General features: G+C 47.9%; 1 protein-coding gene across 5 annotated transcripts in view; it reads right to left on the bottom strand.

Moving 5' to 3' along the window:
• Positions 1 to 6874: 6874 nt before the first annotated feature.
• LOC126545157 (uncharacterized) overlaps positions 6875 to 27750 on the bottom strand; it is a 221138-nt gene continuing 200262 nt past the window's right edge. For 4 of the 5 annotated variants that reach the window (XM_055078266.2, XM_050192919.3, XM_050192921.3 and 1 more), the window contains 3 exons: positions 17931 to 18030; positions 11422 to 11691; positions 6875 to 9550 (listed from right to left, as the gene is read on the bottom strand). In XM_055078266.2, coding sequence (XP_054934241.1) covers positions 8695 to 9550; positions 11422 to 11691; positions 17931 to 18030 — 1226 coding nt within the window. In that variant the 3' untranslated portion in view covers positions 6875 to 8694. The remainder of the gene's footprint in view (positions 9551 to 11421; positions 11692 to 17930; positions 18031 to 27750) is intronic. The other variant, XM_055078267.2, reaches the window with a different exon arrangement.

Genomic DNA, 27750 nt, shown 5'->3' with positions numbered 1-27750 from the left:
CTATCAGGCTCTTCGAAGCCATTAAAGTGCTGCTGGGATCTGCTCCGATTCGCAGTCGCTTCACTACGCAAGGTGCTCTTCATCTAGATATCGCAACGGAAGAGCAAGTTGACGTTCTTCTCCGGTGCTCTCAGCTTTGTGACATAAGAGTTAAAGCCCGGTTGCCCCACTCCTACATGACGAACACATGTGTTATTAGGGGAGTACCAGTGTGGTATTCAGAAAGCGACCTTCTTGACTACTTGAAACCGCAAGGTGTATTGCACGTGAAACGTATGATGCGCCGGGTGGAAACTCAAGAAAAAGAATGGGCAGCGAAGCCTACTACCTCTGTTGTGCTAACGTTTGCTCCCAACACCGAGCGCCCAGAGAAAATTAACCTCGGTTTCACCAAGCATGCAGTCAAAGAATTCGTTGAAACTCCTCCCCGATGCTTTAAGTGCCAACGCTTTGGGCATGTAGCCAAAGTTTGCATCAAAGATCAACGTTGCAAACGATGTGGTGGCGCCCACGATTACAAAGCCTGCAAGGCAGATTTTGCTTGCGCTAATTGTGGGGGCGACCATCCAGCGAGTTTCGGTGGCTGCCCCTTCCGTGTAAGCGCCTTACACCGTCGAGTGTCCTTCATTAGTGGTCCCAAACCACGACCTACTGAGAAGCCGACACCTGGAAGTGACAAGTTCCCTGCGTTAGAGTCGGAAGTTGAGTTCCCTGCGTTAGAGTCGGAAGTTCGTGGCTTGGTAACAAGCGACGTCAGTGAGCGACCTGACCCTAGCAAGACGGCAAAGTCCTCTGTGAGTGAGTCGGTTGTTCGATCTGCTTCAACCAAAACTGTCCAAGTTCCTCAGCGACCAGATCACAACCAGACTCGAAGACAAGGAGGACATTCCCTTGCCTCAAAAGAGACGAAGAAACCAGCTGCAGCGACGAAGAGTGAGTCCCAGTCCGCATCTTTTGTTGAAGTGGTGAGGCAGTGCGTTCAACAAAATAAGGAGCTCAAAAATCGGGATCTGTCCGACCTTCTGCGAGTTCTGTTTGAAGTCCTCCGCTCCTATGTTCAAGCGATGCAGGCTGGCACCCTGAAGACCTTTCTACAGCTCGTTCTTTCGTTTGAGTCCATGATTACCGCCTTCGCAGCGAACTTTGCCTTATAATATGGCTAGTTTTCTTCAACCTCGTGCAACCAAAAATCACCGAAAAGTGCCGTTTATTATGCAATGGAACTGCGCTGGGATTCTAAGTCGATTAGCAGAACTGAAATTATTTTTGAAAGAAACTTGTGTTCCAGTATTGGCGCTCTCGGAGGCTGGCCTACCAAGGGGGAGATCTTTGACTGGATATGTTGCGCACAAGAATTGCAGCATAAAGTCATTTCCCACAGGAAGTGCCGCCCTTTACGTACGAAGAGAGATTCCTCATGTGGCTGTGAACGTTACCGATCTTTGCACCGATAGCATTGAGGTAGCGGCTGTGAAGATACGGCTCGGCTTTCGAACTCTTTCAGTTGCATCCGTATACGTGTCTCCGCGGAAGAAGGTAGCAATGGATTTGTTTCTCCAGCAGCTTTGTGACCGTTGCCCAGCGCCCCGAATTATCTGCGGTGACTTCAACGCCCATCACTCGGTCTGGGGTGACAGGAACACAGACTCCCGCGGACGCGAACTGGTAGAAGTTATCGACAGTTTGGACCTGTGCGTGGCCAATGACGGAAGTCCCACTTTCTTCCGGCCTCCCGCCTCAGCCACATCTATAGACCTCACTCTGCATTCACCTGACATTCGTATGAAGTGGTCAACTGCACCTGACCGCATGGGAAGTGATCACTACCCAATTTTTGTGTTTACTGCCGACTTCAATACGCGCGGCACTAAAAGAAGCCATGTTGTTAATTGGGACAAATACAGGGAGCAACTTGCACGTGTTTCTGGAGATGTGATAGAAAAAATGATTTATGGCGAGATGGCAGCTACCACGGCGGTCAAGTTGCCTAATCATTTTCCGACTCCAGATTTAAAACTCAGGAACCTTTGCGCAGCGCGCAGAAGGGCGGAGCGACAAATGATGCGGAAGAAGGACGACAGATCCTTGAAGACGACCTATAACAGGCTTAACTCTGCCATTCGTCGCCATACGAACAAGCTCTGTAGGTCGCAGTGGGCGTCCTTCTGCGCCAGCTTGTCTGTTTTTTCACCAATGACGAGAATTTGGCGAGTCATTGGCAGCCTTGCTGGTGATTCTCGTCCTCGTAAGCCTTTCGAAGCGCTTGCACTGCTAAAGCAGAAACCTCTCGCTTGCTTGGCAGAGGAATTTGCAGATGCATTTGTACGTGCAAGCTCAGGAATTCATCAGTGCGCTCGGCCTGCAACATCTACGTCTGTTATGGACGCCCCGTTCACACTTCGAGAGCTACAGACAGCACTCAGCAGCCTGCGGCGTCGATGTGCACCAGGTCCTGACGACATTACCAACCAGATGATGCAGAACCTACCTCTAGAACACCGGAAGATGCTCCTAAGCTTTCTCAATCGAGTATGGGAAACTGGCGACGTCCCTCCTTCATGGAAGGTGGCTTGTGTTGTCCCAGTGCTGAAACCCGGCAAAGAAATGACAGACTTGGCCTCGTATCGACCTGTATCATTGACGTCGTGTGTGGCTAAGCTCATGGAGAAGCTGGCAAGTAAGCGTTTATCATGGTGGCTTGAAGATAGAAGGGCTCTGCCAACATGCATGACTGGATTCCGCACAGGTCTAAGCGCGCAAGATAGCGTCTTGGACTTGATAAGCCACATTGAACATCAAAGAGCTTTCGGCCTCTCAACACTAGCTATTTTCCTAGACGTATCAAAGGCTTATGATAACGTACTTCAAAGTTCAGTACTAAATAGCTTGATGGACATAGGCGTACAGGGCTATCTTCTGCGCTTCATTCACTCACTTATCAGTGATCGTAAAATCCAAGTGCGGTTAGGAAGTACCATAAGCACCGAAAGGGCGGTATCGCGAGGTGTACCTCAGGGAAGTGTTCTTTCCCCGACGCTGTTTAATGTTGTAATGGCTGGTCTTCCCGCTGAAGTGCAAAAACATTGCAGGCATATCCATATGTCGATATACGCGGACGACATTTGTATTTGGTTAAGCGGATATCAACACAAGCGTTTAGCTCTGATAGCTCGACAGGCCTTACTTTCAGTTCAAAATTACCTTCAAGGTGTAGGGTTGACTCTCTCGGTGGAAAAATCTGGCTTCATCATGTTTCCAGGTAGAGGAAGACGGTATGCGCGGCTGAAGATAGACATTGATCAATCTTGCCTTCGTCAATTGAAGTACAAACGCTTTTTGGGCGTAATTATTGACTACCGTCTACAGTGGCGACGAGCTGTGGACTCTATTGTGACATCACTATCTCCGCGTCTCAATGTGATCCGTAGAGTTGCAAGTGAGCAATGGGGAAATCACCCTTCTTCAATGATCAGGCTGCACGATGCACTAGTGACGAGTCGAATAATGTACCAGCTCCCTTTAATTTCCCCCTCACTATCACAGCTGGAACGACTTGAGGTTTTGCACAGAAAGGGCCTAAGGAGGGCTCTTGGCGTTCCGCAGTCTGCTCCTAATAATGCAGTACTTTATGAGTCTCTATCGAGACCTCTTAGCCTAGTCGCTTCACAAAGGCTATTGATGCAAATTGGCCGCCTCAAACAGACGATAGCCGGTCGAGCCCTTCTACAGAGCCTTCGAAAGAGATCCGAGTCCCGAGCGTACTTGGCCCTTAATACTATTGGTTACCTGGGTCTTGACGCTAGAGGTCGAACTAAGAGGTTGAATCCACCTTGGTCTTTCACGAGCCTCGATTGTTCGTTGACAATTCCTCACGTTCGTGCTAAGCGGAGTTCTCCTTTGGCGGCAACACGTTCGCTCGTACTGGAACATCTTGAAACTGAATATGCACGTCATCTTCAAATTTTTACTGATGGCTCTGTGGACAAGGTCAGAGGATCTAGTGCAGCTGCTTTTCATATTCCCGCTTTAAAGTATGATTGGTCGGTTCGCTTCACTACAGTCGTGTCCTCCACAACGGCCGAAAGCGTTGCCATTGAGGCAGCCCTAAAAAAGCTACGGCTTTGTACGCCTCAACCCGTAGTCATTCTTACAGATTCGAAATCCGCCCTTCAAAGGTTAGAGTATGGGTTCCCTACTGATGCTTTATGTCTAAGCTCCCTACGCTCGGTGCACACTCTCCTTATCAAAGGCTTCTCCATACGATTCCAATGGGTGCCCTCGCACATAGGTATCATAGGCAACGAGATGGCGGACAGCCTTGCCCATAGAGCGCTGTCTGGGAATCCTTTGAGAAAAGTGCCTCAAGAGGACAAGAGACTCTTCAGAGAAGCGGTGTCGTGCCACTTCCACTCTTTGTGGAGCTCACCTCACAAGCCATGTGTGACTAAGGGTCTCAAAAGAAACCAAGCCACTTTACTGCTCCGCATTCGCACGGGCTCTGCTCGTACCCCTGCGTGGATGTGTAAGACTGGCCTGGCGTTGTCACCATTATGTTCAACGTGTGGTGTGTGCGGTGACATAGAACATTACCTTATGTGCTGTACTCTGTATGACGCGGAAAGGAGCGTGTTATTCGGGTCCCTCAAGAGGACAGGAATTCCCCACAGTTCTATACAGGACATTGTTTTCCCGCGCGGGAACCGGTTAGATAGGAAGGAGGTTTCTCGCCTTCTTTTAAATTACCTGCAGGACACGGATTTGGCCTCCACATGGTGACCTTAGGTGTGACTATGTGTAGTGTAGTTGTGAGGTCTGTGTCTGATTTATATGATTTATGTATTTTAAGTGTCGCTACGGTGGAGCAATTGCCGGCAGCTACTGCAAGGCTAATCCCACCAGTAGCCTACAACCACTCAACTCAACTCAACTCAACTCAGTGAGAGAAAGCAAGAAGAGGAAATGCATATGTACACATTGGCACGCAATCAGTGACCAAAGTGGATCCGATGGTTGCTGTCGAACCCTGTTACCTCAGCGCAGCAGCCCGAGACGCTAACCATTCGACCATGGACCATAGGACAGCTAGCCATATTGACCCTCGCCCCATACGTACGACTAATTGTTAGTGACTCAGTGACCCAGGTGGGCGGAAAAACGTTTAAATACATAGATAAATAGCGCCCGAAAAGCGCATGAAGTGCCCAACAGGGCTAGCGCATTAAGAAGGATTAACACAACTGCAATACGACTGGAGCGACAAAATTCCGTGACCTCCGTCCGCCGTGTCTGGAAACCGAACTCGCGACCTCGTGATCAGCAGCCAACGAAGGATTTATGAGCACAAGCGATTGTAGCGGCGTTATTGTCCCCAGTGCTTCGTTTACTTTCTGGCGCCATGCAGCACGCATGCACGCATTCATTCGTGCGTCCATCTGAATTGTCTATGTTACCGGTGATTCGTAAGTAACGCACTTTTATAAAACTTTATTGTGGTATAAGCGTTACTAGGAAGCAAACCTTGCTTTCTTTAATTATACTTTCAGGCACCACTTTTTCGTCTTTGTTCGTAGAACTTACAACTCTCGCAGTGCACGGACATATTTTGTCACAAAATCGTCTATGTACATGAACAATTTGTCCGTGAATCTGTTTTGCAGAACGCAGTCGGCACTTTTGCAACTGCAATGCACGCAAATGATGGCGCGCTTTCGATTCTGATCAATATTATTACTTTATAACATAACGGTTAGAAGGCAACAGTCAGGAGAACATAAGCGGGTTATTGTTATGTAAAGATTAGTCATGGGGAAATCAGTTAACGAGCAGAATTTAACAGTACTTTAGAAGTCAGGTCTTGCAGGAGCTACGTTAGTGGATTCTCACACCTAGAACGATGTGTGCGGTGCCTGAAAACTCTATCTGAACATCACATTTCATTCATGATGGTGGTGGCACAGCAAAAAAATCATTATTTGACTTGAATGGTGTTTTTCGCTTGTGGACGCTTTACGTTCTTTGCACATTCCCTTAATTCCCCTCTATGCAGGGTAGTCATCAAGAACTACCTTCCTCTTTCTTTATGTACCTCTTCGAATTGTCGTCCCGGACTGCTTGTGACAACACAGGCGACTGCTTTCAGCCAATGATCGATCGTTGTACACGGCATCTCGGGCACTTCGGGACGCCAAACTTCAGCGACTCAATAAATCTTGTGTCACTTTCCCTCATTGCGTTAACTGAGGTGCGACAGCTGCGGGTACTCTTAATGCTAAGAATCCGGTATACCCAATTTGCCCTGCATCCATTATCCTATATTATCCAGTAGGATCCTGTATATTCCCACATAGCTCTGTACATAACTCTGTAAACCTGTATTTTCCCACATAACTCTGTATGAACATATATGGTTATGGTACGGAGCACGTGGGTCTTTTCCAATTTAGGGTGGTCTGCGCGAAACTCGGTTCCGCTAGAGATAAGCCAAGGTACTATCTCTTTGAAGCTTGCAACCCTGTTTGATGTGGCGTGCGCTATGGCGTTGCTTCAAGAGGTGTTAGCCTATTGCTCCGCCTGAGCAACTTATGTAGGCGTCAATCCGCAATGAAGGGCCAACTGAACTCGACAAGATGGCGAAATTAGAGCGTCCAGGGCAGCACCGCAGATGTTCAGCGTTAGATTACGCGTCGGTGAATTCTGCTCAACGCAGCATTCTTTATGTGGATCCTCGGCCTCATGGTATGCACAGCGCCAAAATTAGGTAAGTACTTGAGCTTACCGTTAAATAACACCATCGTGATTCCAGTATACTGCTGTTGTTTTTCTGGCAATGACTGAAATACCTTTCCAGACACGGAACACAATGCCAGACTTCAACTTAGGCTCTATACCGTTTATTTCAGGCTCTCTCTTTTGATTGAATATGGTTCCCTGAAAACAGGTACCACCGCATGCGGTGCAGTAGCGCCGTCGTACTTTTCGCGTCGCGAACAATGTTGCCATAACTAACTTCGGGAGTACAACAAGACTGCAGCACCTGTCTTATGATGCCACGGTATACTTCAATCGTATCAAGTTGCGTAGCTGAACACACAACAACCGTCTTGAAGATCGTGCTAATCATTGTCCATCAGCCGATTAATTACGAGTTGCTGATAGCGTTATATTCGCACGAAAAAGTATCCGTGAAGAAAGTGGCGTCTCGGCCCCAACAGAAAGCGCTCGTTCCAGTTGTTCGGAACGCCACAGATCATAGCTCAGGCAGACCGAAAAACCGCCCAATGTCATACCTTGCACAGTTCCTTGGTATCTACGTTTTAGCCCAAGCCTACACGATGATCATGAGGCTCAGATCTCCCACTGTTATTTCTGCCCTCTCAAGGCACGGAAACCAAATAAAAGGAAACGTTAACGGTGCCACTGATTACTCAATAAAGACGGTTGGTCGTATCTGGGATGTTCACAGTCTGTTCCAAGAAACTTGCAGGCATGCAGCTTGTCCTGTTTGGCGAGAAGCCTAAGTCACAAGGACACAACACAGTCACCGTCCCAGGCACAGCGGCTACAGATATTACAGACAATGCAGTCTCTGAAAGCGCGTGGTATTAATAAATTATTATACAGAATCGCTTCTGCCGTCACAACGTCTCGACAAGTGTTACCACGACAACCATCATTGGCCCATCTAGTATCAGAAGGCCGTCTCGTCAAACGTAGGTTCACCGATCAAAACGCCGGCTCTTCTTTCTGAGGCATTGCAAATTTGTTCGTTCTTACTTTTGCAGCAGGTCACAGTCTTTAGCTGCAAAATTTTACTTAGTTTTCTGCTTCCAGCAGTCGAACGTGCGCTTTAAAAATGAATGCGTCTGCTTTGTCACGAAACGCTTCTTTGTAGTGCCGCTTTCCAAGCAAGCGGGAACGCTTGGCTGTCCCATTTCATTATCCGGTGAATAGAAATTGAAGTAGAGCTCCGTCGTTAACGCGCTCAGCTTTGCAGAACAATAAAATTGCTGACGAAGCTAAGGGAGCTGTTTGGAAAGGGTTTGAGAATATTGCACCCCGTGCCGGCACAACTGTTCACATCATGCACAGAAGTCTTTTCAAGATCACCACACCTTCCTCTAACCCAGACAACTGTGGCTCCCGTTCCTCGGAATTTTTTGGGCCGCAAACCTACCTTGACGATTGACAGCACTTAGTCGTTTGTATGCCGACGTTTTGTTTCGAAAGCAACGCGGGAGCGACCACATTTTGGTAATAGCCGTAATAGCGTTTTGGTGACTCTTTCGACTAGTAGGCCTAATGCACGCCGTCACTGCTGCGTGTTTCCAGGCTTTTCCTCGTGTATATATTGCGTTCATTGAAATTTGAGAGCGTGATTGCTGTTTCCTTGACTACGCCGAGTTCTTTCTTCAAAACTGTCACCAGACTAACTCCATGCCGTTGCTGTGTGTCTCTAACTAATGCTTTCCTTTCTTTTCCTCGAGTCTACTAAGGATCATCTAACACCGCCTTTCTATGTGAAAGTGCGGCATAGATGTGTACGCTTGGTGCGTGTTCGTCGTCACTGTTTCACAGAGCTTCGTGCAAGTGAAGATACTCACGAGGACGGAATGCAGCCGTTTCATGTCTAAGCCTTTCCTTATGATATTTCCAAGGATCTCGAGAGGTCTAAATCATCCGGCATATAACTCTCATTCAGTGGTATCTGTACGCATAACTCAGGTGCATGCCCTTGGCGTGCAGTTCTTGCGCCTCGAGCTGCTTCTGTAGGTACCCGCCCCACTTTGTTCCGCGCCGGATGGCCACCCTGAGCAGCCAGTTGAACATGTTCCTGAACGTCCTGTAGCGCAGCAGCAGGTTGAAGGTGAGCCAAATGAGGCAGTAACTCCACCAGTCGTACAGGCTGAGCGCCGCGTTGAAGTCCAGTCCGACCTGCCTCGCCCAGTAAGTCATCATGCCTTCGTAGCTAAGGAAGATGACCAGCACGCGGACGGCGCTGATGATGTCCTTGCTCATGGCCGAGGCCTCTCGGGACGCATTGACTAGGCCCGGCTTGATGAGCTTCTCCTGCATTTCGAGGCACACGTCGAAGGTCTCGCGGTAGTTTCCCGAGCACAGGTTGTACGAGTCCGCCATGCCCAGCTTGTAGCCGACGCACCTCCAGAAGTGCAGGACGCACTCGAGCTCGCACTCGCTCAGGGACAGCCCCAGCTGGCGCGGGTAGAGCACCACGAGGCCGACGAAGGCGAACTGCGTCACCGCCATGTCCAGCTGGGAGAGGTAGGTGGCGCCGCTGACCGGGCAGCGCCGGTGGCGCAGCTGAGCGCTGGCGTCGCGGTGCATCTGGCGCACCCTGGCGATGCTGAGCGCTGCCGCGTCGTCGCGGCCCCAGATGTCCCCCTCGTACCAGCACTTGACGTGCCGCAGGGTGCTCAGGTAGCGCCGGTACAGGCAGGACAGCGTCGACGACCGGCCCGTGCTGGTCAGGGGCTCCAGGATGGACGGCTTCGTCACCACCATGGCGAGCCCCACCAGGTGCGCGAAGAAGAAACTGCGACGGGAAAGAAAAGCCGCAGTGGGCAGTGAACTTGCGTTTTTACGAAACGCGCATGGCCATATTGGTTCGATATATAAACGGCGTACTGTGAAGGCACTGAGCCACAAAATGCGTTAGAATGCCACAAAACGCTTGTCTCTGTTCTACAGCAAATAAATAACAAAATGAAAAAGAATAAATGAAAAACAAACATAAACCTCTCACGACATGGAGTTCACAAAATACTAGCGTCTCAGCCAGTACACCAAATGTCGGATACAATTTAGTCTTTGTTGTGTTGTATAACGATGCACACAGTAATGTTTCTAACATTTTATACTGTGGACTGATTGCAAAATGGGCCATGTGTTTCTAATCCATCTTAGTAGACGGAGGACTCCTTCACGAACGGTTGATTTATGTGAAAAGTACGGAAGCAATTTGGGTAGGCAACCAGCGCGCAGGACTTACGCAGAAAGCTTGCAACAAGCCAAATAATGGCATGGACACGAGCGCCACCGCAGTGATAGGGTGATATGTGACCGGCTTTGCATTACTGCACCACTGGCCGAAACCCACGAGAGCAGCCAGGAAATGTGTCGGTTCAGAAATGCAATAACGCAGTGTCTATGGGCGAAAACCACAATGTTTCATTGCGACACAGTGACGCAGGGAGGGTACAACGGAAAACGCTGGAGCGCTAGAAGTCGCGACAACGCACTTGTTCGTCAGATTTTGATCATTTGATACAAGCCGATATTACGCCTGGGCACTTTTGCGTTATAAATTATTTATAAACGGAAATGCAGAAGAATTACGACTTTTTTATTCTAATGTTTTTTGGTGTGACAGCTCCACAAAATCGGACTGAGCGAGCCATTCAATGCTTAACTTTCCGCCTGGTCACCCAGAACAATTAAGCGGTCGTAAGTACTCGCGAAAAGTTTGCTGACCGCATGCTTACAATTGCTTCGACAAATCATCACACCATCGTGTTTGGAAAGCTCATGGAGCCTACTGGCCACATGTAGCTTGTGCGACACGTAACGTGCTCATATCTTAAGAAGCCAACGCACATTGACACTAAGGACAACATAGGGGATATTACTTGTGCTTAATAAATGAAACGAAGAAACTATCAATGATTGGAAATGAAAGTGGATGAAAAAACAACTTGCCGCAGGTGGGGAACGATCCCACAACCTTCGCATCTCGTGCGATGCTCGCACTTCACGTGCGAGCATCGCGCGCGAAATGCGAAGGTTGTGGGATCGTTCCCCACCTGCGGCAAGTTGTTTTTTCATCCACTTTCATTGCCATTAATTTATCGTTTATTTGTTTCATTTATTAAGCACAAGTAATTTCGCCTATGTTGTCCTTGGTGTCAGTGTTTGTTGGCTTCTTATGATACCCCTTCTTTGCATTATGAATCCGTACCAACTAGCTCAGCTTTCTGTTGTTCGAAGCTCGGGCGCTGCGATTGTCCAGCTGCCATGTGATTGGTGGCTAGCTGATGGATTTGTATACAGAAACGTCATGCTTGTGGCTTCGTACGTCCCTCTGGCGTTATTCGTTACGATTTATATTTGTGAATGTCCAAGCATTCATAGTTTTCCAGAGACAGGGGGACAAGAAGGATCTGCACATAAGCACGATCATTACGAATGGTTGCATCTATAACGAAATATTATTGCTTAAAAACAATAGATTTGCAAAGTCACAAGGCCCTTCGAAGCCGGAAGAACGAAGCGTAGGCAAATCCAATTACTACCCATTGTTCCCACGTGCCGGCTGAACTGCCGTGCCTGCATCTCCCCGTAGGCACCTAGTTTCTCCCGTAATTTCAGCAGGAAATGCGTGCGCGCGCGGGTGTTGCGTTCGCGTACCTGAACAAGTGCTCCCTGAAGATCTCTTTGGCCCTGCCGAACTTGTGCGCGTCGAACCACTCGGGCCGGGCGCTGGCCGAGCGCCCGCAGTCACCGTCCTCGTTCTCGCCGCCCCTCAGCTGCTCCATGGTCAGCGCCTGACCGCGCGAGGCGAACACCGAGCAGTCGCGGCGTGGAGGCCCTGTGGCACCGCACTCGCGCGAAGACCGGAAGGGGCAAGCGTCGTCTCCCGCCGCCGTCTTGAGGCCCACGAAGTCCCGCATGGCTGGGCTGCGTGCAGAAGCGGATCAGCACGTCTCGCACGGCAGACGTTGCGTGCACCGCTACTACGGCTGCGGCACGCCTCGCTCGATGAATCGCTGCTGCGAAGCTGCGGCGCGAGACGGTTACTCGAGGGGTGAAACATTACCGGCGCTGGAAGGAAGAACTGCACAGATGCAACGCGTGGTTTGGGAATGTTTGTGAAGCGGTCAATGTTGCGCGCTTTTTTTTTTTTTAGAACTGTTCATCTTCTGCAACGCGTTTTCAAAGCACGTAGTTAATACGCGCTTTCCCGGTGAATCAGCGAGATGCGGGACCGACGTGCATGATGTAATTAATAATGTGTGACCCACGCGGTACACGTGACCGCGGATTACTTTGTGTTCTGAATCGGTACACTTTTCATTACGGTATTTACGGGATCAGCGCACTTGCCCGTCGCACTATATCCAAGACCGGCCGACTTCATTCGGCAAGAATCCGACCGAACAGCCACGCCAAAGCTCATGAAAAAAAAAAAAAGGCATAGAAATCTTCGTTTTAATCTAGCCGTTATGCGCTTGGAGGCGCGTATTTATATAGAAATGAGTATATTTTGACACCGCTGTTTTACTGCTTAATTTCGTAGACAAGAGAGCGGGTCACTGGCACATACCGTATCTGCACATATATAATGAGATCTTATTTTTTTCTGGAACTTCTGACGTCAGAACGCGCCTTCCGTTATACGCATATTCGTTATACGTATATATTCGGGTTTGTGACACGAATATAACGCGGTTGTTGTTCTTATTTTATTTTCGCCTGCTGTCCGTGCCCGCGGCCACTTCGCCTCGCGCAGGAGCGGCGAGCTGAGAGTTGCCCCTGTGCATTTTGCACTGTCTTCCTTCTCCTGATTTAGAACGCTGTTAGTGAGACATCAGTGTGATTACAGTGTATTAATCACAACCTCGAGCTAGACTACATGCGCTGTTGAACAAGCGCGTAAAGCGAGTGGTTTCGGTGCATCACCGCACTGTTCGCGAGGGGATCTGCCGTGTTCGAATGTGTCGCGGGCATTCCTGAAGTGCTCCTTCTGCAATAACCTTGGTTGGTGTCACGGAGGATGGCGCCCTTAACACCGACAGTGACAAAGAAGTCACCACTCGTCCTCTCACTTTATTTTGCGACGGCAGTTGGCAGTAACGATGAAAAAAGGCTCTACTGGCATCCGCATTATTGCTTCGTTTCTTGTTTCATTGCAGCCTCACTTCGCGTTATAATGGTAATATATATATTTTTTCTTTTTTTGAGAGACCCAATGACTCCCTCGCGGCATGTTAGTGGTCGAGTTATTTACGTGCAGATAAGGCGTGTAGTCGGTGAGATAAAATAAAGAATACGCACATGTGTTCTTGTTGTAGTCATCTGGTTCACGCAAGAATCTCCGTATATTAAGACGTGTACCGCGTAGCCCATGCAACATGTTATTAAAACCGCTGCTATAGACGCCCGCCCAGATATATATATATATATATATATATATATATATATATATATATATATATATATATATAAACGGGGGTGGGAAAGGCAGAGAGGTTAACCGGAGAAGATTCTGGTTTGCTACCCTGCACTGGGAGAAGGGTAAGGCGAAATAAAAGAGGGAAAGAATAGCGAAAATTAACAAGGACAAGAAATATAAATCAGGTTGGGAACGCATTTGAGAACTGGAGTCTCTCTAATAGACCACTCGAACGTAAAAATTTCAAGCATGCCTCGACTGTGTTGTGCGACAAAAACTGCGTAGCCCGGGACTGTCTGCTCCGAAAGCGGCCGGTCGTCAAGATGCGCCAGCGTGGTCGCGAACCTGTGTGCGCTGTATCGGAGACAACGACAAAAAGAACGCGTTCGATAGTTTCCTCGTTGCCGCTGTGGTCATACGCAGCACTAGCTTTCCTTTTGATGCGGAAAGCAAAGGATGTTGTAAAAGCGACACCAAGCCACAGTCGGTAAAGAACCGTTGTCTCGGGTCGGGATATTCCAGGCGGAGGACGAACTTGAAGACAGGGGTCTAATCTATGAAGACGTGTGTGCTGCAAAGTAGGTGTGTTTCTCCACGATTGTGAGGCTTCATTTGCAAGCACTCCAAGTTTCACTTCTGCATCAGTATTTCGCTTCTGCATCTGGATTTGTTTCTGCACGCCGTCTTCATGAGCAACTTCTACGATTTGGTGGCTGTCTCATTTTCCCTTTATTAAGATCCTAATTATGCACGGCTGGATCAAGCCAACCAGCGAATCCGTTCCGCTCATCTACTGACACATTGAAGGAAGTGCTTAGACAAGCTGTAGTGGTTTGTTAAGGCCTTTCATTTTTCCTCAATCCCCATTTAACCCGTGTACTCCCGGCGACAAAATATTGCGGGGCACGAGATCTGAGAAAAACCTGAACATCTCCGCAACCTCGCAACCAAGTTTGGTATTTGCATTTCGGGCCCTGACTAGAATATGCTAAAATTGTCGTATAGTTTTACTGGCTACTTCTACAGGCTGCTCTGGAATTGAACGTTTTTGGAGATCCTGGGGTCCGTAAACTTTTGTTGCAGGGTGTACATGCATGCTTTATCCGACATTTCCCCCCCCCCCCTAACATTGTTTTGTAATACTAGTGTCGCATTAATGTTGCGGATCTCTTCTCCTGAGAGCTGATTGGTCAAGTGTTCTTGCGGTGAAGCATATGCTGCCACTGTTTACCGCTCGGGGCAGCGGTGCAGTTTATTTCTCAGGGTGGGCCCCTTCTTCCACGATATAGCCACCTTGGTGAAGAGTGATGTTCTGCAGCCGCCGACATGTTTACGCAGGAACTTTTCGTTTTCATCGTACAACGTGATCGTCTCAGCACGGTCGACCACCGGAATCTGGTCGGTGTGGTCGCCCGGCAGGAGGCACGCACGTCTGAGGTGGCCGAGCGCACGATCGCCAGGCTAGCTCTTGAAAAGCGGCGAGAGGTGCTTTGTTTTACTTTGGCGTAACAGTCCACTTAAATAGCGCAGTAAAAGTACACACTGTGCCATGAGCGGTCACCGCCGCGCAGCGTCACAGGTGGCATTGTTTCTTCATTTTCTTTATCTGCGAATAATCGCGAAAATGCAAAACTATAGGTCTCTGCGAATAAAAATCCTTATTTCCATCTCTGGCAGTTGCATGCATGGCACATTGAGTCAGGCGGACAGCCATCACCACCGCCATCACCATCCCCGCAACACGAAGGCTTCTTCCAGCAAGTTTCGATTACCTCCTTATGCGTCACCCCCTTCTACGCTAGCAAATTTTTCACTCCCCTCATCACACGATCTAATCCTCCGGTGTCATGAACTGCGCTTGTCTGTTTCGTTTGGCATTCATTTTACTATTAAAACTGTCCTACGCATCACAACACTTCCCGTATACTTTATAATTATACCACAAGAAAAGCAGCAATATTTGTTTTCTCTCTAATCTATATATACCGCTGTCTTGCTGTCTCTTAAAACACGCCCAACCACATTACTTTTCCATTTTTTCTACTACCATGGTCCTTGCTTTTTGTCTTACGTTTCCTTTTTTACTATTACTCTATGTACAGGTCGGACAGTTAAGCATCATGTGTGATGCCGGCAACCCCTCGATTAGTCTGACAGTACGCATCAGTTACGCCCGATCCGTCGATAGATCGATCTATTGATATAACAAACAAACAAACAAACAAACAAACAAACAAACAAACAAACAAACAAACAAACAAACAAACAAACAAACAAACAAACAAACAAACAAACAAACAAACAAACAAACAAACAAACAAACAAACAAACAAACGCGCAGACAAATAAAATAAAATAAAATGTTAATAGAAGCCGCATAGCGATTGCGCACTTTTCAGAGAATGCTGAAGTACGCACATTGTACGTGACGACGAACACATATGCAGTAACGCTGCTTTGTTCACAGACTTGATCCATTCCCAAAGCTACAAGTGCTATCAGAAGTTTCCCATTCTGAGACGACAGTATTGTGTCGCCTCTCGCTCGGGGTGGCATTTACAAAGGCATACTGGTTCCTCATTGCAATGGGGGATACGCCCATGTGCGACTATTGTGGATCTATAGAAACAATTGAACACATGTCTCAGTCCCCAGTACGACGTCGAGCGTGAATCTCTCCGAACAGCATTTAACTGGTTGGACTCTAGACCATTTTTGGAAATGAAGTTCCCTGGACCATGGCCGTACGCGTCGATGGCACTGAAAGCCACGAAAGTGTTATTGGAGTATCTCAAGTCGACAGGTCTTGGCGACCGCGTGTAGACTCGGTGCGAACCTTCAAAGGTGCGCGAAACTGGGCTCTCTCTCGCTCATTTTCCCCATGCCCCCTTCCCCCAGTGCAGGCTAGCAAACCGGACGTGCGTCTTCTTAACCTCCCTGCCTTTCCTCTATTGTATTTTTCTTTCTCTCTGTCCTTTGTTATCCCCAAAGTTTCAGCGCCACAATATAGTGCGCGTAGAATGCACTGATTGCACACTGTCTTTTCCCCAAAAATATCGGTAAGCAGCTGGTGATTATTAGGAATGCTTTCCATATGTGCTGTAGGCCCATTCTTGTTCGTAAGGAGCTTTCCTCCTCATGATCCCGGTTCCTTTGTGACTACTTAGTCTAGATAAATGTACTTTCGCGCTGCTTCGCGAGGCTGACTACCAATCACGAATTATGAGACAGTAAAAAACAATGTTGACATCCTGAGACAATCCCTGGACACGCGAGCACACCGTGTGCATCGGCAGTGCTGCACGCGCCTACTGCAAGTTGGCAGCTGGAGTTTATTTCCGTCGTCCGAAACTACAATCATACAGGTTAGCCTACGGAAGTGCTGGAGTTCTGCCATCTCGAGCTGCTAGCGTTGCCGTTTCCTATGTGCAGTAACAAAATGAACGGTACGGTCGATTCGTATGCATGGATATGGTTGTACGGGGTCGTTCAATGTCGCGTGACCTTGTTAATTTGGTGTCACTTGAAACAAAACTCATAAATGGTTTGTGTAAGAGCCCAAGATGACGGCACGCATGAACCAAAAATATCAGCATCTTAGCTGGTTCTCGCTTTGGGAAGCGATTTCATTGAGTGCAGAGTGCTTGCGATAGACCCAAGTATACTTTGGGAAAACACAGGCTGTCCTCTCATATGTTTGTACGCATTACTTAACTTCCTTGCTTTTCTTAGACGTCTTACTCAAGCTGAGCGGACGTTTTTCGATGGGCACTGCAACTGCTGCCAGCGGACTCATCAAGACGCGAGGCTGTGCTGTATGCAAACAAATCAATGACAAGCGTCTTATATGATCTCTCAAACTTGGCAAACGTGTAGTGTACGTGCATTAAGCGTGCACTGTGCCCTCAGAAAATATTCTTCCGCTCTATGTGTGCTCAGAATAGATTCGGAAGTGATGTCGAAGTAAACTACAAAAGTCAAACACTAGCACCATTGTACTCAGAGAATATTGGTTGGCTTATCTTTTTTAATGTAAACATTAGAAGCTAAACGTACTATAGAGTATATTAAACGAGAAGAAAGGGGGTTAACCGAGGGGCCCGATTTTTATTAGTCATATCATAAAAAGCCAGCAAGCACTGACACCAAGGACAACATAGGGGAAATTACTTGTGCTTTATAAATGAAACAAAGAAACAATAAATTAATGAAAGTGAACGTGGATGAAAAAACAACTTGCCGCAGGTGGAGAATGATCCCCACCACGTTGCTAAGGCTGTGGGATCGTTCCCCATCCAGGCAAGTTGGTTTTTCATCCACTTTCATTTCCATTATTTATCGTTTCTTTATTTCATTTATTAAGCACAAGTAATTTCCCCTATGTTGTCCTAGGTGTCAGTCTTTGTTGGCTTCTTATGATATGACTATAGCGTATACTGTGGCACATGAAGACAGCTAATGGTAAAATCCTGGTACACCCTTAATGATACGCCAGTCAGTGGTCATGAACCTGCCTTAAATGTCAGAGGTATTGTAAAAGAAAGCGCTCTACGCTTTTAAGGTAATTGGCTACCTTTAAAAGGAATCGCAGCTGACTTGAAGAAAAATGGTGTTTAAAAAGGCGATGTGCATGTCAGATTACCCACTCTCGTGAAGTAGATATATAATGTACGGAACCATTTGCATTATTTTGAACCAAATATATAAGAAAGTCGTACTAACTGATTTGACATCGCAGCCTTACCTTTTGCACCGGAAGAGTTTTCCAGGCCCCCTCGTCAGGATTCCAGTTTTCTCGAGGTGACGAACTGGGTCGATCCAGCTGTTGAATGTTTCTTTGTAATCTGCGCAATGATAAATATTTTGGTATTGCCAGAATTATCTGTATGTTGTGTTTGCCTATTGAGGTCTCAAAGAGGCAGTTCCTTGCGTACTGCAATGCGAATATGACCATGGAGAAACAAAATAAATACAACGCAAGTACAAAGTACACGCAAAATAATATGTTGTATGGTCTGTTACCATGAATGTTACCAACCTGTCAGAGAAACACAGGACTCATGGTGGTTTGCAGAAGAGAGCAATGTCTCTCGAAACCTTTGCTCGTGTATCGTTCGGTCTCGGAAGCAGAGCCTTGATTGCATTTCGCGAAGGGTAGGGCGAACATACGCACTCGCACTTGAATGTCCTAGAGCTAGGAAAGTGCGCTGAACTAAACATTCGTTGATAATCATGTTTGGAGAGTCTCGTCGTCACGACGCGAATTTAACAGTACAATGTCTCGTTTGCCGGTCCACGCTTCAGGTCACAGGTCCACCAAACCGGCTGTCGTCAAATTGTCGGATAAGGCAGACAATAGAACCCCGGTGCCGGTGGGTTATTAAATCTTATCGTTGCTCGAGACATATTGACATCAGTGAGATCCTCGACGACACACAAATTGACGTCTACTTGGATGTCCTAGCGATAACAAGCGGGTTGGTGGAAACGCTCAGTATCAGACACGATCTGCAGTCACGAAAGCAATCGGCTGTTCTGCGGTCATGAAAGCGATCGAACACAACCAGGTCGCCTCTCAATCACAGATGTATGCCACGTGTTCCCCGTATCCATTCGTTGACGGACAGGTCTCTGTCAAATAAGCTGAGGGTGACGTCACAACAACCTCGTCAAAGAGCGTATACCTTGAGGGCTATCAGTGACATTCTCTACAGCGCTTAGACATAAAGAAAAGAACGCGTTGGCGTCCTTGGATCAACAAGTGATTTCGCAACAATGTCGCCACTGGATTGCTTCACTCGTCTCGGCACCATTCCCTTGCACAAGGGGCAGCGCCTTCATGACCGAGGTATCAGAACAAGCTGCCGGTGGCAGGTTGGCGAAACGAAGATTGATTGAACGGTGACGTAAGAAAACCGTTTTTTGCTCCTGGGCGCATCCAGGATCGAAGGGAGGCGAATGAAATACGTGCTTTATGCTGACTCCAAGTGAAGGCGTACAGCGCGAATTTGTTGCAAGTAATACCGTTTTTTAAATGTCACCAAAGAACACTCGCGCCAACCAAGAACTATTGATTGTGACGGCCTTCATAAAGCAATCGCGGTGACTTTCTACCGACTTAAGTGCACACTCATAGTATTCTATTCAGCGCTGTACGCACTGTTGTGTCAATCATCGAAGAAAGAAGCAGCAATTTACTACATTTGCTGACACCTCGTAATGTCGTAATTAGATTCCTTTCTCAGCTATATAACTCTTCGTGGCAAGACGCAGTCGACGCCCCGTGCAAGGTAAAGAGAACCACTATAATCCCCTCGCTGGGAAAGCAGTATTAAGGGCAGTCCATTCCGTAGCAGCTTTATGTCGCACTGCACATAACTCCTCGGGTGAGTTGTGTTCACGAACACGTCGCACAGAGGTCCCGTTGACCGAATTGCCGTTTCAGAGATGCACACTCATCGCCAACTTAGGATGAACCACACATGACCTGCAACACAAAGGCTCCTTTCCGTTGGCACTGCACACTTCTGACGATTGAAGCAAACGAAACAAAGACGACGCAGCTCTTATCCCATTGTCGCTGTTGCACAGCTCGTGGGAAACGACCAAGAACTAAGCGCGGAGTAGCAACTCGCAAGTAATCCTATTCCGATGTGGCACCACGGTCCCCATTTGGTCCTGAAGCAAAGTGCGTCGTCTCACGGCGTCCTGGGTGTGGCAAAGTGGTACGCGCCCACGGATTTCTAACAGAACGGACGCCGCAACGGCCCGTGAAACGCGTAGCGGGAACGGTGTTTCTCGCTGTCGACGGGACACAGTGCCGGGAGTGAGCGACTGCATTTGATTCGTGCCTCTCCACCACTTTTTACAGCGACACGTGGGCCGCGCCCGCTGCGACCGCATGCCCGGTCTATTGTCGGGGGCGCGGAGCGCGTGACGTCCTCCCGCGCCGCTCCAGTTGTGCACTGAATCGAATAAGGCCACCGCCCCGTCCGGTGCTATCCTGCATGGCCGGTACCTGAACGTCCCGGCTGTGTCCCGGCCATCCTCACTTCCGTGTGCTCTTCCACCTGTTTGTGTACGTGGCGGTCGCCAGTTTTCCGCTCCTTTTCGGTCTTTGTGGATGGGCCCCGAACGAAAGCGAACGTGAATTCGGAACGGTATACCTGGAAGCATGAGGTTTCTACTCTTTGGCCGAGCATCGGGCTTTTATGCGCGATCTCCTTTCGTAGCATAAATGAACACCGCACTAACGAGGGACGTCGGTTAATCCTCCGCACGAACATTTGCATTTTATGAACTGCTCACAGACATTTGTTTTTGTGCATTAATGTCTTGTGTGTATATATGTGAACTTTAGTACTTTTGTCATCATAGTCCTTTCACAATTATTTGTTCGGAAGTTTTGCATCGATCGGTGCCTATCTGTCAATTAAGAAAACAGGAGTAGCAGGGGCCGTCTTCAGGCACCAACATCTCCTTGAATTAAGAAAAAGTGTGGCATGAGTCATCGGTGATAGACAAGAGTTCGCATTTAAACTGACGCACAGCCTGAAACTAAAGCGTAAGGTTGCGGACGCGCTATACTACAACTGAATCCGCCGTGCGAAGAAATCGCCGAAGAGTGAAATATTTACTAATAATTGAAAGGAAAGGCGGTTGAGCATACTTCAAACTTCAAACAAGCATAACAGGCTACTAACCTAATCAAGAGGCCACGATGGGCACTGGAAAGCATATGCAGCTTTTAGCGGCGGTCCCATCCTTTTTGTAAGGAAACGAAAAATAAGTTATTTACTTTGATTTGATATATCGACAAGTGATTTGAAAATGACGGCATTAATAGGGCTGTTCAGTGTCCTTCTCAGCCTTGTCGCGACATACGTATATGTCCGGCACGCAACCTGTAATTATCTCTCTTTATGCAGGCGTGTACAGCGGTTTGGACGCGTGCCGTTTTGGCCATCGTCCATAGCCACCATTCGTAATCTGTGCTTGCATTCGGGGAAGACCGTCTGCATGGCCGCTCGGACAGGCGCGTCCTGCTGTGTACTCTGTTGTACCCTTGAACATAATTAAATTCTCACGCTTTCCAAAGGAAACTGACTTGTGTTAAAAGTGAACCACATGAAATGACTATCATATTTTTTCAATGACTTTGATGCAGACTGCCGTATGTTAGTTTTTGGTTTACCTTTGGTGTGGAAACCCGATAAAATTCCTAACTGGAACCGTATTCTTTAACTTAGCATACGAGATGGTGTACCTATACTGTCCAAAACCTATCGAGGGGAAAAAAACTACCGCGCGCGAGGAACTTTAGAAGGGTATTGACATGACGTTTTTTACTATAGTTTGGGCCTTAAACAAATTTCGCCCTTACTTGTATGGCCGTCCGTTCAACGTTGTGACAGACCACCACGCGCTCTGCTGGCTTGCGTCACTGAAAGACTCGTCGGGGCGTCTTGGACGTTGGGCTCTTCGGCTCCAAGAATTTGACTTGGAGCCAAATTTAACTGAAGAATTATTTAGTTTTCTTGCGTTAAATCCAGACCCGAACCTTTTAAACCCCGGAAAAGATACTGCCACGCGTCACAACTTCCTAAACATCTTACTGCAATACTTTTTCCAGCGCCCGCCGTGGTTGCTTAGTGGCTATGGCGTTGGCCTGCCATAAGCACGTGGTCGTGGCCCAAAATCCAAGCCACGGCGGCCGCATTTCGATGAGCGCGACATGCGAAACACCCGTGCACTTAGATTTAGGTCCACGTTAAAGAAACTCAGGTGGTACAATTCATTCCGGAGTCCCCCCACTAAGGCGTGCCTCATAATCAGATCGTGGTTTTGGCACGTAAAACTCCATAGTTAACTATTACACTTATTTCTGCGAATCAATTTCGGTTTCAGCACCAAGGAAATTGACGCATCATGGCGCCAGGATAAATGAATTAGCTTAACTCTGTTCCTGCGATAGCGGTGGCTGCCGCACGAGAATGCAGCCGCAAGACAGGCGCGCAGCATGCAATCTTGTCGTTGTTTTAAAACTGTGATTTCTCGGCGATTTTCCCCCCACTTTGGCGTCCGTTTCTAACCGATGGCGACTCGCTGCGAGTGCGCACTACATTTGAACCACAAATATTTCCTTCCTTCCACGTCCTTAGCTGTCATGAATACCTAATCAGCCCCATCGACTGAGGCGTCTTTATAAAGGTTGTGCGCCACATGTGTTCTGAGCTCACTCCCATCATAAGAAGCCAATAAAAAGGACACCAAGGACAGCACAGGGGAAATTACTTGTACTTACTAATTGAATCAAAGAAATTATAAAAAACGGCAATGAAAGGGGTTGAAAAAACAACTTGCCGCAGGTGGGGAACGATCCAACATCTTCGCATTACGCGTGCGATGCTCTACCGAGGGTCTCGAATCCGGCAACATTGATGCCTTCAGGTGGTGGTGGTGGTGGTGGTGGTAAAACTTTATTTCCCAAAGTAGGGGTCCTCAAGGACACTCGGCTAGGCGCCACATACCTTCAGGTAGCACTTGTGAGTTTATTGACCAGCTGTGTTCACCCAAAAAGATCAAGTATTCATGACGCCTGCGACAGAAAGGATGTTCCACATCCGCCGCCAAGGTTCGTGAGTGGTGGCGCTGGCTAACACTCCCAGGGTTAGTTCTAGTAGTAACACATAAATCCCCCAGAAAGTGGATTGGAAGACGCGGTAGCTGAAATGATAGAGCATCGCATGCGTAATGCGAAGACGTGGGATATCGTTCCCCACCTGCGGCAAGTTGTTTTTCCATCCACTTTCAATTCCATTAATTTATAATATTTTTTATTTCAGTTAGTAAGTACAACTAATTTCTCCTGTGCTATCCTTGGTGTCTTTTTTGTTGGCTCCTTACGATATGATTAATAAAAATCAGGCCTCTCGGTTAACACCCTTTCTTCTGATTCCACTCACGTGACCTATGACACATAGGCATATTAGCTAGCCATTTAAACGCGCGGATATGGTCAGCACGGGGCCTTTCGGCAACAGGACTATATAGTGAAGAAAGGTACTCTGAACTACTAACCAATCAGAAAGAGGCAATTAACAATCATCAGACGTATATAAAACAGAGTGCCGAATATATTTTCTCTAAATTGTGAATGACGCCCATTCAGAAGATAGAGCTGCGAAACAAGAAGGAACCACCCGAAACCATGGACGTGCAATAATCTGTACATAAAGACAACTACACGTTGTACACACCCATGGCCACAATAACGCAAACTATTTCAATATGTTTATTCCAAATTCATCATTAGCCATCCATCATAGGTCAAAAGGGCGAGGGCGCCGCATATATGGACTGCACGTACCGAATCATTTTTGACCTATGGCGGAGAGTTAATGGCTGATTTTGAACAAAAAAAATTGGAATAGTTTTACGTCATCCTGCTCATGTGTTACGTTTCAATGCAATGTTCTCCAAAACTAGGAAGGCTTCGCTTACATGGAGAGGCATTGGAGATGTGTTCTGCCTAAATTTTTATGACCAACTTTTTATGAGCAATGTTCTTATGAGCAAGCTATAGGATGGGTATTTTTCTAGACTATACATAATTTTTTTTAAAAATCGCCTAAAGTACATAGAGTAACTGTAGTCCTCGAGTTGGATTACTCAAAGCGGCGGACACTATGACGAGTAATCGAAATGCATAGTCAATAGATTAGCAGAATTTCACTGATTTTCTTTTAAAATAAAAAATTGATGACACAAATTGCAATTTACGAATTACATCCAGTGAGTTCGCAAGGCGTATCCACTTGGAACCAGTTTTCAGAATGACACCAGTCTCGAGCTATCAAACTCAAACTATGCGACGAAATACATAGGTGTGCCAGTTACTTTTGTGCTTCAGTTGATAAAACTGAAGTTCGAGAAAGAAGCTAGTGGAACAATAGGGCATTTTTACCGTTAGTTTCCGGCGCATATCTCGAAACTCGCGCGGTTCCTGGAATTCGTCCCAAGTGGATATGTCTTGACAACTTGAGGCCCACCTCGCTTACATCCTGTGTGGGTAAGGTAGCGGAGCACGTGGTCCTGAATCAACTCTCCCGGTTCTTGGAGAATAATGACATTTACCCACATAGTATGATAGGATTCAGAGCAGGCCTATCCACACAGGATACCATGAAACTCATTAGCATCAAATCATAGACAACAACTCTAGCGACACTCGGGCCATTGTGGGACAATGATCTCGAGAAGACCTTCGACAACATTCTACATTCGCATATCCTAGCCTCCATATCTCGGCTCAATCTGGGTGAGAGATTTTACAACTATGTTAGGTCGTTCCTCTCGGTTAGGAAGGCTACCGTCCGGCTGGCCGATCTCGAATCACAATTGCTGGAATTTGGCGAGAGGAGCACCCGACAGGGGTCAGTCATTTCCCCCTCGTTGTTCAATATAGCCATGGTCGACCTTAGCAGAAAGCTTCTCGAGATTGAAGGCATCAAACACACTATGTATGCTGACGATTTAACTATATGGTGCACAGGAGGCAGTGATGGTCAGGTTGAGGGCGCCTTACAGGAGGCCGTAGACACAATCGAAACCTATCTCGAACCCACCGGTCTCACATGCTCCCCGTTGAAGTCGGAACTCTTACTGTATAGTCCCAAGAAACGCGGTCCAATGCCCAAGGGGTAGACATCGTTATAAGACAGATATTAACCTATACAAGAAACAGTTGCCGCATCCCCAGAGTCGATTCAATCAAGGTCTTGGGCATGTTCGTTGAGTCAGGGGGTGCAAATGGCAAGACTGTAGGCAAGCTAATTGCTAAAACTGAAAGTGCCGTTCGTCTAGTTCGGAGGGTATCAAATCGGCATCATGAACTGAAGGAGGATAACCTCAAGCGACTAATGCACGCCTTCGTTCTGTGCCACTTTATATACGTGGCAGCCATGCGTCGATGGAAACGGGCAGAGCGGGATAAATTGAATGCACAGCTTAGGAAGATTACTAAGCGGGTTCTCGGGTTACCCGTATACACTAGTACAGAGTGCTTAATGCAGCTTGGCAATCATAATATTCTGGAAGAGATTCCAGAGGCCCAGGAGCGCGCACAGATAAATCGCCTCACTACGACGAAGGCAGGGAGATCCATCTTGCAGGAACTCGTATATCAACTAGATAGAGTAGCGGAGGAGTTCTTTGGTGTCCCTCCGTCGATTCGTGAGAACGTTACGGTCGCGCCCATACCTAGGAACATGCACCCCGATCATAATCGCGGTAGAAGGAGGGCAAGGGCGGCCAACCTCCTTAGGCGAAAAATTGGAGAACACTTAAGCTTCGCCTTCAAGAGTGGAAAACGATAGCGTTATCGCACCCCGTTCGCACCGCCCACTCATTCGCTCGGCATGCTCTTGAGTCGCACAAAGACGAAACGGGCGCCTGAGCAAGCTGAAAGAACTAAAGAACTCGGTGTCTCGGAGGGAGAAACGATCTACGCGAGCCAAACGTCGTGATCGGCACAGACAGCCGGGCCGCGACGCGCCATCAAGGAGGACGCGATCATGGGGCTGACGCCTCGATGGGATCCTCTATCTCGCTTGGGAACATCACGCAGACGCATGACTCCTCGCCAGCAGCACGGCACACTTCGCAGGGGACGCTTTCCCACCGGACGCGCTACGGCGCAGCGATCACGTCAGAGGCGTCCCGCATCGGACGCTGCACCTAGGAATCACGCTGTGAGCGGAAAGAGGAGCCGCGTCGCGCGGACGAGTGGCGCGCCACCTGTAGGGGCAGCACCGTACATTACGAGGAGGGGGTCTTCTGTGTTTGCCGCAAGATGGCTGTGCGTGCGCGGCAAGCGCAGAAGAAATGTTGCGGAAAGGTACTTCGCTACGCGTTTAACTGCGACTTCTGTAATTTACATGCTCATAATTACCGATATACACCGCAGCATAACTTTCTACGGCACGTTTCTAAGGCAACACCGCATTCACTAGAGGCGCTTTTGTCCCGCTTTGAAGCATCGAACTCATGGCTGAGTGGTAGCGTCTCCGTCTCCCACTCCGGAGACCCTGGTGTGATTCCACCCAGCCCATCTTGCAAGTTGTTTTTTTATGAATTACCTACCGAGATTTTTCGCTCACGGCCAACGGCGCCGATGCCGACGACACCGGCTTTTCTGCGACACGAGCTCCTTAACGCTATCGCGTGAATACACAGTGATCAGCGACAGCTCAGCTTTGTGGATGCCGCTTCTTGTAAGGGAGGTCGGGCATTCACCATCGTCACTGTCGATGGTCGGCGAGGAATCACCAATGCTGCCTCGGTTCGGACGAGGGACTCCGAAATTGCTGAACAAATGGCTATTGCATTAGCGCTGCTGGATAGCTCACGGGATGTCATCGATAGTGATCCAAGGTCCGCAGTCAGAGCATTTGAAAAAGGCACTGTTTCCAAACAGGCCCTCTGACTTCTTGTGGGCGAGGTAATCACGCACCAGTTCATTTATTGGCTTCCCGCACATCAGGGCCAGATAAAGAGTGCTCCTCCCAACCTCATCGAGTCGGCTCACGGGGCTGCGCGTGAACTTGCCCACCGCGCTACCCTCGACCAATCGGAAGCCGACTCCCCAAAGAACAGGGACACGCCCTCCACCTACAACGAGATTACTAAAAACTACTATCTCAGCCGTAGAACCTACTTCGGTTCTCATCCGCAGCTCAATAGAGCTCAATCATTAACGCTCCGTCTACTACAAACGAATACGTATCCCAATCTGTCGCTCTTACATAAAATCTATCCGGATACTTACACCAATGGTACTTGCGGCGATTGTGGAGAAATAGCCACGTTAGAACACATGCTCTGGCGGTGTGCCCGGTCATGCTCTATCATCGATAACAGCTCGGCCAGATGGGAGGCGGTTCTCCGCAGCCCTCTTCTGGCTGACCAACTCTGGGCTGTCCAGCAGGCCCACTATGCGGCCGAGAGGCTCGGCCACCCGGTTCCCACGTGGGAGTTGCCCGCTTCGTGAAGACTCACGATCTGCAGGACTTCAATAAAGTTTTACCATACCATACCATGCAAGGTTATTAAAATATTATTAGTTAATTTTTGTTAATTAGTCGATTATGCACTTCACTTCATGTCCGCCGCTTTGAGTAATCTACCTGAAGGATTATTATTGCTCCATCTTCCACAGGCGGTTTTAAATGGTTGTGTATGATCTAGAAAAAAAAAAAGAAGAAAACACCCCGTATAATCTTATTGCTGTACGGCGTGTGCGAATTTTAATGCACGTCGTGTGCACGTCATAACTTCGCAATAATGTCGATAACTCCAGGGTAGCACGTCGAGATGAACTTCAGTATCGAATTAAAATATAATTATTGCCCAACTTTCGTACTTGACAAGTGTCATCCTTTTGATCGAGTGCGAGAAGCGTGTGGGTTCGATTACATAACAGGAAAAATACGTACTGGCACTCCTTTAAATATGATAGGCAGCGAAAACTCGAGGTCTTGCTGTATACAGAGCCTATAGTGAGA

Source organism: Dermacentor andersoni, chromosome 10, assembly GCF_023375885.2.
Source record: "Dermacentor andersoni chromosome 10, qqDerAnde1_hic_scaffold, whole genome shotgun sequence".
Lineage (NCBI taxonomy): Eukaryota > Metazoa > Arthropoda > Arachnida > Ixodida > Ixodidae > Dermacentor > Dermacentor andersoni.
The sequence above is the reverse complement of the archived record's forward strand: the minus strand, read 5'-3'. Positions and strand labels throughout refer to the sequence as shown.